The sequence below is a fragment of the Pecten maximus genome, chromosome 17, assembly GCF_902652985.1.
Source record: "Pecten maximus chromosome 17, xPecMax1.1, whole genome shotgun sequence".
Classification (NCBI taxonomy): domain Eukaryota; kingdom Metazoa; phylum Mollusca; class Bivalvia; order Pectinida; family Pectinidae; genus Pecten; species Pecten maximus.
The window spans coordinates 26,885,495-26,900,425 of NC_047031.1; the positions used below are offsets into that span (position 1 = coordinate 26,885,495).

Here is a 14,931-nt window from a genome sequence, read left to right on the forward strand (position 1 = left end):
TCCTGTATGAATACGAACGTGTGTCTTCAAATTATACTGGTCGTTGAACCCCTTACCACAAACATCGCATTTGTACGGTCTTTCTCCGGTATGGACACGAAGGTGTCTCTTCACAGATGACATATAACAGAACCCCTTACCACAAACATCGCATTTGTACGGTCTTTCTCCGGTATGGACACGAAGGTGTCTCTTCACAGATGACATATAACAGAACCCTTTACCACAAACATCACATTTGTACCGTCTTTCTCCGGTATGGACACGAAGGTGTCTCTTCACAGATGACATATAACAGAACCCTTTACCACAAACATCACATTTGTATGGTTTTTCTCCTGTATGAATACGAATGTGTATCTTCAAATTATGCTGGTCGTTGAACCCCTTACCACAAACATCGCATTTGTACGGTCTTTCTCCTTTTTGGTCAAGAAGGTGTCTCTTCACAGATGACATATCACTGAACCCTTTACCACAAACATCACATTTGAATGGTTTTGCTTTTTTATGCAGCAGGGAATGCCTAACGAACAATGACTTAATGTTGAAACCTTTTCCACACACATCACAATTACATAACTTTGCCTTTTTATGCAGCAGGTAATGCCTCAATAACAATGACTTAATGTTGAAACCTTTACCACAAACATCACACTGGTAATATTTTTCTCCATCTCTTTTATTGCGGCTACTACGTTTCTGCTTTTCTGCATTGTACCTTTCTTTTTCGCCAACATCACATTTTGATGTTTTGTCCTCAAAGATACTCTTTTCTTCTAATTGCTCGTATGATATTTTGGCAGATGATTTACATCTGGTATCCAGTGTAGCCAAATGTGAGGCATCTAAAACGAAAAATAGGATCATGTATTTGACACCGAGCCTAGCAAAGACATCTATAACAGTGTTTCATATGATAGGGGTGCAAAATTTGTTTCAAGCCACTTGTCCTAGGCAAGCAGAGGTAGAAATTCACCTTGGCTAATGTAATTTCTAATTGTCCCATACTATGCTCAGTATTTGTTTCAATAATATATATATATATATATATATATATACACTATGTCAATTTGCTTGTCTGTACTGTCGTTATTACTACTTGACAATTTTAATAAAATAATACTTGTGAGCATTATGTTTAAATTTCATATGTAATAGTTAATATTGAATATTGATGTAACATCCTTTAAATGTTTAGAGATTTTTAAGAACAGGTCACTTTGCTAGAAGGTCATGATTGGTAGTACCCTACGTGAATCCAAGTTGAAATGGCAGCAGTTTTGAAACCGTGCCCTAATATCGTGTGTGTCCTCCTCGAACAGTTATCACATCTCTAATTCTTTGTTGCATTGAGTTCATCAGGGCATTGACTTTCCGTATTGGAATGTTATTCCATTCTTGGACGAGTGCATTTGCTAACTGAGGGAGGGTATTTGGGGGGTTACGGCGATTTCGAATTCTTCTGTCTAATTCATCCCACAAATGCTCGATTGGGGACAGGTCGGGGCTATATGGAGGCCAATCTATAGGAACAATGTTCTGTGTCGCAAGAAAGTCTCTACAGACTCTTGCAACGTGTGGTCTCGCGTTATCTTGCTGAAAGGTTAGATGATGCTGCCTAACAAACGGCACAACATGGGGCCTAAGGATCTCATCCCGATAGCGTACGGCCGTTAAATTCCCATTGACTATCACCAAAGGCGTCTTCAAACCATGGGAGATTCCCGCCCAAACCATAACTGATCCACCCCCAAATCGGTCGTGTTCCAAAACACAGGCGTCAGCAAAACGTTCGCCTCGACGCCGGTACACACGTTGACGGCCATCTGCTCGAAATAACGTGAATCGAGATTCATCGGTGAAGAGCATAGACCTCCAACGTCTCATAGGAAAACGTCTGGGCATATGTGCCGTTGCCCATTGCATACGACATGCTCGACGTTGCGGTGTTAGTGGTAAACCAACGTACTGTCGCCTTGCACGCAAATTAGCCTCACGCAGTCTGTTGATCACTGTTTGGGGATGAATTCGACGGTTATGATTACCAATCGTATTCCTTGCCGTTTCAGCGGCCGTTAATCTCCTGTTACGCAGGTGTGCCAACCTAAGAACCCGGTCTTGACGTCGCGACGTTACGCGTGGACGTCCTGATCTCGGCTGGTCATCGACTCTTCCTGTTGCGTTAAGACGTGAAACTAATCGACTAATAGTCGATTTGTGAACTCTGAATTGTCGAGCGACGTGAAGTTGCGTGTTCCCTGCCAGAAGCATCGCTATAGCACGTCCTCTATCAACCTTTGATAACCGTGGCATAATTGTAAAAGGAATTATTGTTTGCAAAAGTATTGGCGATGATGTGGCTCAATGTTAGTGATGAATTGATACTGGTTTGAATGAAAAAAGAACGCATATGTTTGTACAGGCACGGTTTTTGATGTTTTTACCGCGCCGGAAGTGCATAGGTCTCTAGTCACACTTGGGTGATTTTGAAGATTGGTATGGGTGTTAGGCAGGGTGCATGTTTATTTCCGCGATTTTTATACAGATATGTATATTTAATACAAAATTAATCACAATTTTCCATGTTGCGTTTCTTTTTCGTTTCAGTATATATATACACTATATATACGCTCACATGGATATTTCAGTAACTATGGCAAAATATTGGAAAACAAATTGAAGATACATTTCAAATATTTTCCCAATTTTCAACTACTTCTCTTAACAATTGTTTAAACTACAGGTGGACCAAATTCTGTCATTCTCGAAAAAAAGAAAGAGGACTTCAATTGATTATATTTTATTTTGATTGTTCCCCTCTTGGACACACTTTCTCTCATTCTCATTATTTGTTTCTGCAACATTAGCTCTCATTTGCCTAATAATCCTCTAGACCAAATTTGATCAAAATCCATTCAGTTGTTCTGAACTAGTAGTGATTTTAAAAATTTATCTCTATTTACCATATTGGGCCCTGTGCCTTTCTTGTCCCCAGGGAATGACATTCTGCATTTATACAACATTAGATTACCTTTATCCAATAATGCTTCACCCCAAATTTCATCAGAATCTACTCAGACATTCAGGACAAGAAGCGATTTAAATATTAATGCTTGCTATGGGGCCCTTCCCTCCCACCCCTTGGGAGCCACATCCTCAATGTATACATTAGATCTGCTTTGCCCAATGATGCTCCAGACCAATTTTCCTTAAAATCTATACATGAGTTCAGAACGAGTTCTGGATTTAAAGAATTTACCTCTATTTCCCCTTCTGGGCCCCGTCCCTCGAGCCCAAAGAGAGCCATATCCTCCTTTTATACAACATTGGATCAGTTTTTTCCAATGATGCCCCATATCAAATTTCATAAAAATCCATTCAGTTGTGCAGGACTAGTAAGGATTTAAATGATTTACCTCAATTTCCCCTATTGAGACCCTCCCATCAGGCCCAATGGGAGTCATATCCTTCGTTTATAAATTAACAATATTATCATAATTAGTTCTTCTTTGCCCAATAAATGCTTCAGACCAACTTTCATCTAAATCCATTCACGCGTCCAGAACTAGTAAAGGAAATGTTGACAGATGCCGGACCCTGCATCATAGTACAAGTTCACAGCCCTTCAGGCAAGTTGAGCTAAAAAGTCCAAAAGTTAGTCATTGAATAGTTCAATAGAATCATTCAATATTAACAAAGTTAAAATTACTTACAATCCATAATTGAATTAAACCAATTTATATTACAATTTAAATTGCAGTAATGTTTTGTATCGTTTTCTGTTTATTTTTTAACAGTCTAAAACATATTTGTGAAGTGCAGGTCAAAATGAAACTTTTTTTTAAGGTTTGGGGGGAATTAAGTGTTCAAGAAGAGAAGTATTTTTTTCTATAGCAAATCATCTTCCTTTAGATTGTGTCAGCGAGTGTTGTTTGTGTTGTTTCAGAACTGTGCACGTGTTGTCTTGTAGAAAAGGTCACTCACACACTTTTCTCTTGAATGAAAGTTCTCAAAAGATGACTCGTATGCTCTTTAATCTGATCTTGACATTAGGAACTTTCGAAGTCCTATTTCACATCCGCATATTACAGTGTATCACCGTCGCGGAAGTTTCAGAAAGTTTGGGTGTCTGGATTCTTAGATAATCTACATCAATGTAAGTACCAGTGTTAAAATGGAAGAGAGAAAGGACAGAAAGAAGGGAAGAAAAAAAGGACAGAAAGACAGAAACAATTATCACAATGAATGGACCTAATAGTAATGGGTAACCATGATTGAACATTTTAGGGTATAAATTTGTAATCTTTCCTTAGGTTTACAGATCGATGTATACACCCTATTCTCGTTATTGGGTCCTACTTCTCTAACTCCAATGAGACATATAATGTAATGGATTATTTCCCTACCTTGATTTTCTGAGCATTCTCCTATGTTTGACTCCGTTGCATCAGTAGCTTCTCCTATGCTTGCCTCCCTTGGGTCAGTAACTTCTCCTATTCTTGTCTCCTTTTGGTCAGTAGCTTCTCCTATGCTTGCCTCCCTTTGGTCAGTAGCTTCTCCTATGCTTGGCTCCCTTGGGTGAGTAACTTCTCCTATTCTTGTCTCCCTTTGGTCAGTAGCTTCTCCTATGCTTGGCTCCCTTGGGTGAGTAACTTCTCCTATTCTTGTCTCCCTTTGGTCAGTAGCTTCTCCTATTCTTGTCTCCCTTTGGTCAGTAGCGTCTCCTATGCTTGCCTCCCTTGGGTCAGTAACTTCTCCTATTCTTGTCTCCCTTTGGTCAGTAGCTTCTCCTATGCTTGCCTCCCTTGGGTCAGTAACTTCTCCTATTCTTGTCTCCCTTTGGTCAGTAGCTTCTCCTATGCTTGGCTCCCTTGGGTGAGTAACTTCTCCTATGATTGTCTCTCTTTGGTCAGTAACTTCTATGTTTATTTCCTTTTGGTCAGTAGCTTCTATGCTTGCCTCCCTTGGGTCAGTAATTTCTCCTATTCTTGTCTCCCTTTGGTCAGTAACTTCTCCTATGCTTGCCTCCCTTGGGTCAGTAACTTCTCCTATGCTTGCCTCCCTTGGGTCAGTAACTTCTCCTATTCTTGTCTCCCTTTGGTCAGTAGCTTCTCCTATGCTTGGCTCCCTTGGGTGAGTAACTTCTATGCTTGCCTCCCTTGGGTCAGTAATTTCTATGCTTGCCTCCCTTGGGTCAGTAATTTCTCCTATGCTTGCCTCCCTTGGGTCAGTAATTTCTCCTATTCTTGTCTCCCTTTGGTCAGTAACTTCTCCTATGCTTGTCTCCCTTGGGTCAGTAACTTCTCCTATGCTTGCCTCCCTTGGGTCAGTAACTTCTCCTATTCTTGTCTCCCTTTGGTCAGTAGCTTCTCCTATGCTTGGCTCCCTTGGGTGAGTAACTTCTCCTATGCTTGTCTCTCTTTGGTCAGTAACTTCTCCTATGCTTGCCTCCCTTGGGTCAGTAACTTCTCCTATTCTTGTCTCCCTTTGGTCAGTAATTTCTCCTATGCTTGCCTCCCTTGGGTCAGTAATTTCTCCTATTCTTGCCTCCCTTGGGTCAGTAACTTCTATCTTTGTCTCCCTTGGGTAAGTGCTTTCTCCTGATGCCAAGTCTATCTGGTGCTGCTTCCAACATTCCTCCTTGGTTTTGGTTCCTACCATCTGCTGTACCAACTCCCAGAATTCTGGGTGGTCCTCGGGTATGAAAGTGACAGCTCTGTAAGACAGATAAATAACAGAACCATGACAACCTCAACAAGGACTTTGGTATCATATAATTATAACTATTTATTGTTAAAAGGAGGCCCACTGGACCTGCATGACTCATCATCTGACATTAATCTTTGACATCTTTGACATCGATCCCATTCAATAATTAAAACAAGAGGCCCAGGGCCCTTAACGGTCATCTGACTCTAAATCAAAACCCCTATATTATTGTAGTATGTATTCTCTGTAGCAAGTATATAGTGGCTATGGTGGCCATCTTGGATTTCTGGCCGACCCGATAAATAACAACACTAGTACTTGGTAAGGACCATCTCAGGATCATTTCTGGTAAGTTAAAGCTGAATCCCACCGTTGGAATTCGAGAAGAAGTTTGAAATAGGTGTTGTTCAGGAAAACCATGATTGCGCAATCATGTTACAAAATGGCCGCCATTGCTGCCATGTCAAAGTTTTTACGAGGCTAAATAAATAACAACACTATGTTGGCTCGCCTTCCTTGACATCCTCACCCATTTCCAGCTCAATGGCACCAATGGAACTGGAGAAGAAGTTTAAAATGTGTTTTTCAAGATGGCGGACATGGCGGCCATCTTTGGCGGTGGAATTTGAGAAGAAGATTGAAATGTGAAAAGTTTACGGACGGCGCACGGCGGACGACGACGGACGAAGCACGATGGCTATAGGTCATCGTGACCCTTCGGGTCAGATGACCTAAAAAGGGTCATGAAAGTCAAAGTTTTGGTAAAGCACCTAAGATCCTTCCATATATGAACAACATTTGATTCTACCTTATTTGCTTCTGGGGAAGAACATTTCTGAAATATCAGTCAATTTGACTCTTTTTGTCCCTGCCCTTAAGTCATAAGTTCCCTGGGGGTGGGGGACCAAATAAATCACACTTTTTACTTTTTATTGATGTTTTACTATAAAAGGTTTTTGCGAAGTTAAATTGAAATCTGTTCAGGGGATTCAGAGAAGAAGTCAAAAATGTTAATTGTTAACTTATAGTCAGACCCATGACAGATGACACACTGAAAAGGTGATTAAAAATATATAGGTCACTTGAGACTTTGAAAATTTGAGTCTAGAACAGTAATCAACGGGTGAGGACCATTTTTATCAAATTAGGTGATTTTCAATATCGCAATAAATGCATCAACTGGAATTGACACAAGTTACCTCCCCTTGTACATGCAACTAGCCAATGCAGCAATCATAATAATTTGTGTGTAAATTGTTATATCCAGTACTTACCGACGCAAATGTGTGATCTCGTAAGAATTCCATTGCTGTCCAGAAGTACCAGAAATGGCTAGTAATTTTCTTTTTCTCGTGATCATGATCGATCACATGAGTAGCATTTATTTTTATTGTTAGGATCTTTTCCTATATCTTTTCCTATATCCTCTTTACTAGATACTCCTCAGATCTTTTCCTATATCCTCTTCACTCGCTACTCCTCAGATCTTTTCCTATATCCTCTTCACTAGATACACCTCAGATCTTTTCCTATATCCTCTTCACTCGCTACTCCTCAGATCTTTTCCTATATCCTCTTCACTAGATACACCTCAGATCTTTTCCTATATCCTCTTCACTAGATACACCTCAGATCTTTTCCTATGTCCTCTTCACTAGATACACCTCAGATCTTTTCCTATATCCTCTTCACTAGATACACCTCAGATCTTTTCCTATGTCCTCTTCACTAGATACTCCTCAGATCTTTTCCTATATCTGCTTTGTTGTCCTCCTTCATCTCATTAAATGTGTTCGAACCTGAAATGACCAGTAGATAAAATATATAAAGCTGTTTGCCTTTATTCTAAAGATATTCAAAAATATTAATGCTGTATGTATATATGTATATATGTTTGTCTTTTTTAGATTTGTAGTATTGTGAAAGTTGAGTCCTGCCTTAGACTCTACAGACAACTAGAATGGACACAGTGCTCTATATATACTGAATCACCCCATACATCATCTGTCTCCTAGGCCTGTATAACCAGACCAAGATCATTTTTTGTTGTTTAAACTTTATCCTAATTTGAAATGTTTTTTTCTGAAACTTTCGTAGTCTTTTAAAAACTTTTTTTTTTAAATAAATAAAGCTCAGTTGACATTACATGGTAGTCTCACTATATACATGTTGTTAATCAAGCGTTCAATTTGAAAAACTAGTGGATGATCACTTCAAGGATGATAATGTAATATATATATCTATATAATATATATATGATTGATATTCTGTAATATATTTATGTTTACACATTACAATTTGTGAATTATTTACTAAAAAGGAACTCAAGGTTTTTAAGTCTGCATCGATCCATCAAATCAAATATTTTGGACAATAGCTAGTGAACCAACTTGAGGATAAGTGCTATTTATATATAGCCATATAAACAATGATATGATATAGCTATATATAGTATATGGTTGAATTTAATAGAATTAAACAGGACACAGTGTCTCTATAGCTATGTCCTATAATATTATCAATCTTAATTTATTTTTTAATTTGTTAACTGTTTATAATTTCATTAGTGTTTTTATTTTATTTTTTAATGTTTTTGTCTGTTGTCGAGAAAGGGATGGGTAATAGGGACAGTGTACAAAAATGTACACCTATCAAGTGATTACAGTACTGGTCTTCATTACCAAATAAAGTTGCCAGGTGGTCAATTGTCAGCTTGCGAAAAACAATTCATGCATATATATACATGTACATATGAAGGAAACTCTGTCTAAGAAACTCTGGCCTATAGACATCATGTCTAGTTGTTGGGTTTTCTCTGGAGTACATATGTCTAACACCAATCAAATTCAATTCAATTCAAATTTTATTTATCGTCGGTACATATATTATAACAAATCAACATAAGCTCAATTTAGCTATTAAAACTGACTGAAACAGTAAAAGACACAGTTACAAAATCAATAAAAATTAAATAAAACTTAAAAATAAACAATTGTATTTACCTGATTTGTGAGATAATATTATGGCTTAAATTTGAGAGATAATTGAATGTTTGATAAAAAAAGTGTACATAAAATGAATAAAAACAAAAGTTGGGATAGTGTAGCAAAACCAGAGTTTTCTACAGGTTGGGGATATATCGATCCCTACCAGTGAAGTCTGCTCTACTCTGGCCCAGAGGAAACTCGGACTAAGAAACTATATGACCTGACACCATGATGTCTGGCCCAGAAGAAACTCGTGCTAAGAATATATATATTCTAAATGGAATAGCAGGCCGACTACTAGCCCGAGTTTTCTCTGGCCCCTGATAACATGTCTTAGTCACAGGGGCTCGGTTTCAGAATTTTGAGTAACATACTAACATATATGACATCATGCAGTAACAACCACAATGATAACTTACAGCCAATCTAATGCTGCTTCTTTTCCTGGCATCGTCTGAAAATGCCTGGTTTTTCTGCCCCGTTTTTTCCATCATCATCAGGTACAAAGCACTATGAAAAAAAAAATGTATACATACATTCCGAATCCTTATAAAAATCGGAGTTTCACTCTATTATATGAATAAGTAATTTATAGTGTTGTCATATGTTACTCATGAATCCCGAAACCGAGCCCGGTTAGTTTCATCTGACCCTCATCACCACAGGTACTTTGCATGGAGTAATTATAAGAAATTATATATTGTATATATATTATATAGCCTCGTATTACTATATAAAACTCCATTTTATAAAGTTATACGAGGCTATATATACAATATATAATTTCTTACCCCAAGTACCTGTGTAGGCTGTACACTACTCCAATAATATTAGGGGTTTGCACGACAGGAAACTTTTGACAGGCTGTCATGATCATGTAATTATAACCTCTAATTACCACCGCACGTAAAACCTGTTGCTGTGACCCACCTAGCTAATTAAAGTCGTTTAAACGTTATCTTTACTCACATTTCATATCATCTGACTTACCTTATTCTATTTATCTATTATAAATACACAAAGTTACACAGCGTGTGTCCATATCTATATCATAGATCAGTGATTATTAGCCTCTTTTGTCGTTTAAGCGTAGGTCCCATTTGTATATACCGCCATACTTGTTTTGATTGTGACCTCTCGAGGTTATTTCCGGTTTATCCAAATTTGGAGTGCAAATAGGTGGTAGAGAATTTGTGTATCCCGAGCCGAGCCCGAGCTGAAGACCCGAGCCCGAGCTTTGGATATTTTCGTTTTTCTCCTTCATTACTGAATGGATTAAAGTGATTTTTTCTACAAAGATTTGATTTCAGGTTTTAAATTAATCCGTGTAAGTGGATTTTCATGAAATGTATTTTGACGTCCTAAATCGGCGATTTTCATTTTTTAGGGGGAGAATTTGTGTAGCCCGCAATCAAGCGTGACTATTCATGTTTTTTGCTAATTATTTCCGATACATGCTATTATTGAGAAATATTACTAGATACAAACAACAAGTAAATATAGCTGATTCTAAAAATATAAATTTCAACATATATCTAATGTGACTTGATGTCAAATTTTGACATTTTTGTAACCGCGCCGACGATCAATGAACTCGCCGTGTTTACCGAGCTTTCACCGAGCCCGTGCTAAGGGCAGATAACTCTACCGATCCCCAGCTTTGTAGAACTTTTAGCCATTCTGGTATAAGAATGTTTCCGGGCTCTGCGACGAGGACCCAGTTCTACAAAGAGCCCATATCATTTTATTTTAATGATTTTAAATATACTTACCCATCTTTTCATTATTGTTTATCACATTAAAATATTTTTATCAACATATGTACTTTTTTACGTAGAAAATAAAGTTTTCATTTGTGGTATAAACCAATTCACTGGTTTACTTTTTATCTGTTACTAAAGCTATTTCTTTTAGTAAAAAAAATATTTTCATCAATGCATGATTTTAATACAACTACAGTACTATTTTCTTATTGTATTCTAGTTTGAATTTTCGAACATTTAGTACAATGCCAAACGAAACTGTCTCTTGAAAAATGAAAATCTGACTGATCACAAACACATCTATTGTGAAACCACCTATCGCAACCAGCGTCACAACTTACCATATCATCAAAAACATTAGAAATATGACATCCATCTGACTCACAATCGATAAAAATATCATACGTTAAGGCTTGAGAAACTTTCTTTTTTCTGTATTTACTAAGTTTTTTCTTTGGAAATTTAGAAAACCTACCATTTGAAATACAATTTACTAGATGCTGTCTCATATAATCTATGTCGAATTCTATTTCTTCACTACCTTTAAACCCATTAAAACAAAACTCTACTAAATTAGCGATGGCAAAAACCCCACAGTCAACCCCATTTGTTTGCTGTTGTATGCTAGGTAAAATTGTTTTTAAGATTTTCCTATTTTCCAAATGATCTTTCTGCTTAGTTATACCTATCAAACTATCAAGAATATAAACTTCGTTACCACTTACCTCCTGTACTGATACTACCCAATGGTCCTCACCTGTATGATGGATTTGTGCTGCTGATGCTGTCGTCGGTTTCATTCGTAAAGCATAATCCCACTTACCGTTTCTCAAAACTGGAGCGTAGCCTGTATCTTGCATACCGTTTATATTAGGAAATTGTTTCTTTAAAATGTCCTGAACATAACACATAGTATTTCCGCATAATTTTCTATCCTTTAAAATATCATCTTTTTCTTTAAAACTTATTGTGCTCTTACCGTTATCCATCCAAATACGTTTTGTTTCTACTGGCTCACAAATTGACGGTCTATCATCTGAAAGATCTTCTAATATATCACTTACCTTTGGTTTGTGTCTTTTTGGCAACGAAAGTCGTTTTCTGTTAGGTTTTACCTTAGGACTAGTGATAACAATAGGCTCGTTTCATACTCACGTCTTTGGATATATCTTCCTTCTCTTCCATTATATTTTCTGAAATATCATAGAGGGGAGATTTGATCAGATTTCACTGGAGAAACTATTGTTGTGCTTGGCGTTGAACATAGTACATAATCACCTAACTTAGTTAACTTACTGTCTGGCGCGGGAACTATATCAGTTTCATCTCTATCACAAGGTCGTGGTCGTTTCCTACCTGCTTTCTTGTCTACACGTTTCCTGGAATTACGTTTAAGTTGGGCCATATGAAGTTTTCTCTTACCTACTGAATCATCTATTCCTATACTTAACTTAGCAGCTATAATGTGATAACAAGTACCTATAGACGGACACTGACATTTCTCTTTGGGATGTAACTGAACTGCATACTTATCTCCCTGCGAACCTTCAACTAAAAATGTCTTGGCAGATGGAACATGAGTTACCTTATTATCCCTTATGCGGCTACTGCTAACGACTTTTGGGAATTATACTTACCTGCTTGCGGAATACTAGAGTCTGTTGTGGCGTTAACATTGTCATCACTTACCTCTTCGTCGGTTATCTCGTCGTGTACATCTGGCTCTATATCATTGATATTACTCTGAATTAAATCTAATATACCATCGGGATTACAAACCTTTAACTTTAAATGTGCGATAAATATACATATTTTATTTTTTTTGTCTTAACAATAACACTCAATTTAAATTAAGTTTAATCTCAAGCCAATTTTTATGTTTTAATCACAATCAATTCACATATATCACTAAAGGCTTTACTAATGTACAGTCACAAAGCTCGGGATCGGTAGAGTTATCTGCCCTTAGCACGGGCTCGGTGAAAGCTCGGTAAACACGGCGAGTTCATTGATCGTCGGCGCGGTTACAAAAATGTCAAAATTTGACATCAAGTCACATTAGATATATGTTGAAATTTATATTTTTAGAATCAGCTATATTTACTTGTTGTTTGTATCTAGTAATATTTCTCAATAATAGCATGTATCGGAAATAATTAGCAAAAAACATGAATAGTCACGCTTGATTGCGGGCTACACAAATTCTCCCCCTAAAAAATGAAAATCGTCGATTTAGGACGTTTAAATACATTTCATGAAAATCCACTTACACGGATTGATTTAAAACCTGAAATCAAATCTTTGTAGAAAAAATCACTTTAATCAATTCAGTAATGAAGGAGAAAAACGAAAATATCCAAAGCTCGGGCTCGGGTCTTCAGCTCGGGCTCGGCTCGGGATACAAAAAATTCTCTACCACCGTGCAAATAGACGAAACAAACGAAACGATGTGAAAAATATTGCGTTACGCTATCCGTTTTATTTGTATTCCTTATTTTATAATAACCGGAACAGCATAGTTGTTTTAGTGACCCAATATTTGAACACAGTAGGTTGCAAGTGAATTATTGTGGATATAATTATATTCAAGACTGGAAGAGGTGTAAATCAACAGTTTGTGCATAAATGAATTGATACTTCATCAACAAGTAAGCGTACACATATTTGTTAACATGAATTATCGTTTTAGATGGTTTATGACACTTTTTGTCGCGCCCCAGAATAAGGGCGCTGGCAGCTACAAGAAAAACACGCTGATGGGATATGAGGTCTCAATATCCACCAACGTAATCAGGTGGAATAAGACCTCATATGCGTATAGGAGTAGCTGTACACATGTGGCCCCGACACTCTCACAGCCTGATACATAGGCAAGCTCGGGCTAGCCAAGTGTAGTTTTGTGTGCATTGCAACACATAATGGGTACTGTATAGAAATTGTGTATAAACTTGTGTCCTACCTTGTGACGGGGGATTATAGATTTCATAATGCACTCTCCTATTATACGTACATCTAAACAACAGGTCTACATCAATGTTACGTGCAGAGACAACAGCAACGCGAGTTATCTTCCTTAACGGAAACGGGTTTGATTAATTTCCCACAAGACCGACAAGAACGAGATTTACCGACAAGTAGCCGACAAGAACGATCAAAGTACTGAAAATACAGTAGCGCTTAAACTCTTGTGCAATTTTATCAGTTGACAATGTTTTACACGATTTTTTTCTTTTGGAATTGTATCACAAACAGGATTTCCCTTAATTTTGAGCAAGTCGATATTCAGTTCGTCAATTGGTTCATTACCGTAAATAATTTGACAGGTAACACGTTTGGACCCGACCAAACTCACTTATCCATTGTGTTCATTTTAGTTAGCCAAAAGCCGTTTGAAAGTGTTAACACAATTGTTTCGTGGAATATGGTTGATGTTAACTTGTTCCAGCATACTTTGTTGACTTCTATTACATGAGCGCACCAGTCAAATGTAACGTAATTTAGGGCCTTTTGATTTTGTGAAGCAGTTTCATGGTAAAAATGAATGTCAGACGGACACTGCAACTTTTTGAAGCGTTTAACCCGGGTCATTGTTCTGAGAAGGTTCAGTGTTAAGACTCTCCCGACTCTCAACGGTATCAGATTAATTGAATCTGAAAGAATGAAGAATTTGGTCGAACTCTACTAAGTTTAAGGAAACCCGCCATATTCTGATTCAGTTATTACATGGAAAGGTTAGATGGTCTCTCTTGTCAATAAACGATAAAGTCAATAAATCCACCGATTGCAAAAGTGGCAATCGAACATGGTTAAGGCATTTCAACCTGTTACTAAGTCTGATGGTATATACATGTACGTCTCTGATCTGATGGATATAAAGCCACACACTCCCAAACAACCTAAAATTCTAGTTGCACACATGTATTAATGGCAATTCAATATAGTCATTCACGCTGCCCTAATACTAAAATGGTCACTGGCCTGGACGCCTGAATGGGGGAGTCCTTGAGAAATCAGTGTATAAAAATAACTCGCCGAATTTATTTTTAACGCGAGATTTTCCCCAGAGCCGAGAACGAGGCTATAACAACGTGCACTGCAATTAAACTTTACACATGGCCATTGTCTACATATCGAGCATACGTGAACTTTGCCTAATAATTCTTTCATTTAAACATACCAACAGAATATTAGCGTAATAACTGAACAAGATAAATAAACATTTAAATACTTAATTTTAAAATGTAGCAATATTCATACAACAAAACATCGATACAATTTTAGATCGGTGAAGTTGACAATGTTCAAAAGCTAACCAGCAATTCAATAGACTTCCGGCAAAATCGGAATTCGAGTCTATTCCCCTTTCTTTTCTCGCTAAGTTTCAACGAATCATTCCTTTTCCTAAGGAAATACTCGGGTTTTGCCGATTCCAGTCCCTTTTACGTTTCTTTTTGACAGAATCTGTGTTT

General features: G+C 37.5%; 1 protein-coding gene across 3 annotated transcripts in view; it reads right to left on the reverse strand.

Moving 5' to 3' along the window:
- The window catches only part of LOC117315460 (gastrula zinc finger protein XlCGF57.1-like), a 42,824-nt gene extending 29,300 nt beyond the window's left edge, over positions 1–13,524 (reverse strand). Inside the window, exons 1-3 of one of the 3 annotated variants that reach the window (XM_033869655.1) lie at positions 13,422–13,524; positions 9,119–9,209; positions 7,303–7,511 (exon numbers count right to left, since the gene is read on the reverse strand). Coding sequence is in view for 1 of the 3 variants with exons in the window: in XM_033869659.1 (XP_033725550.1) it covers positions 6,987–7,072 (86 nt within the window). In the remaining 2 variants the exon portion in view is untranslated. Of the gene's footprint in view, positions 1–6,986; positions 7,512–9,118; positions 9,210–13,421 lie in introns of all 3 variants that reach the window. The other 2 variants (XM_033869659.1, XM_033869658.1) reach the window with 2 other exon arrangements.
- Between the last annotated feature and the right edge of the window lie 1,407 nt (positions 13,525–14,931).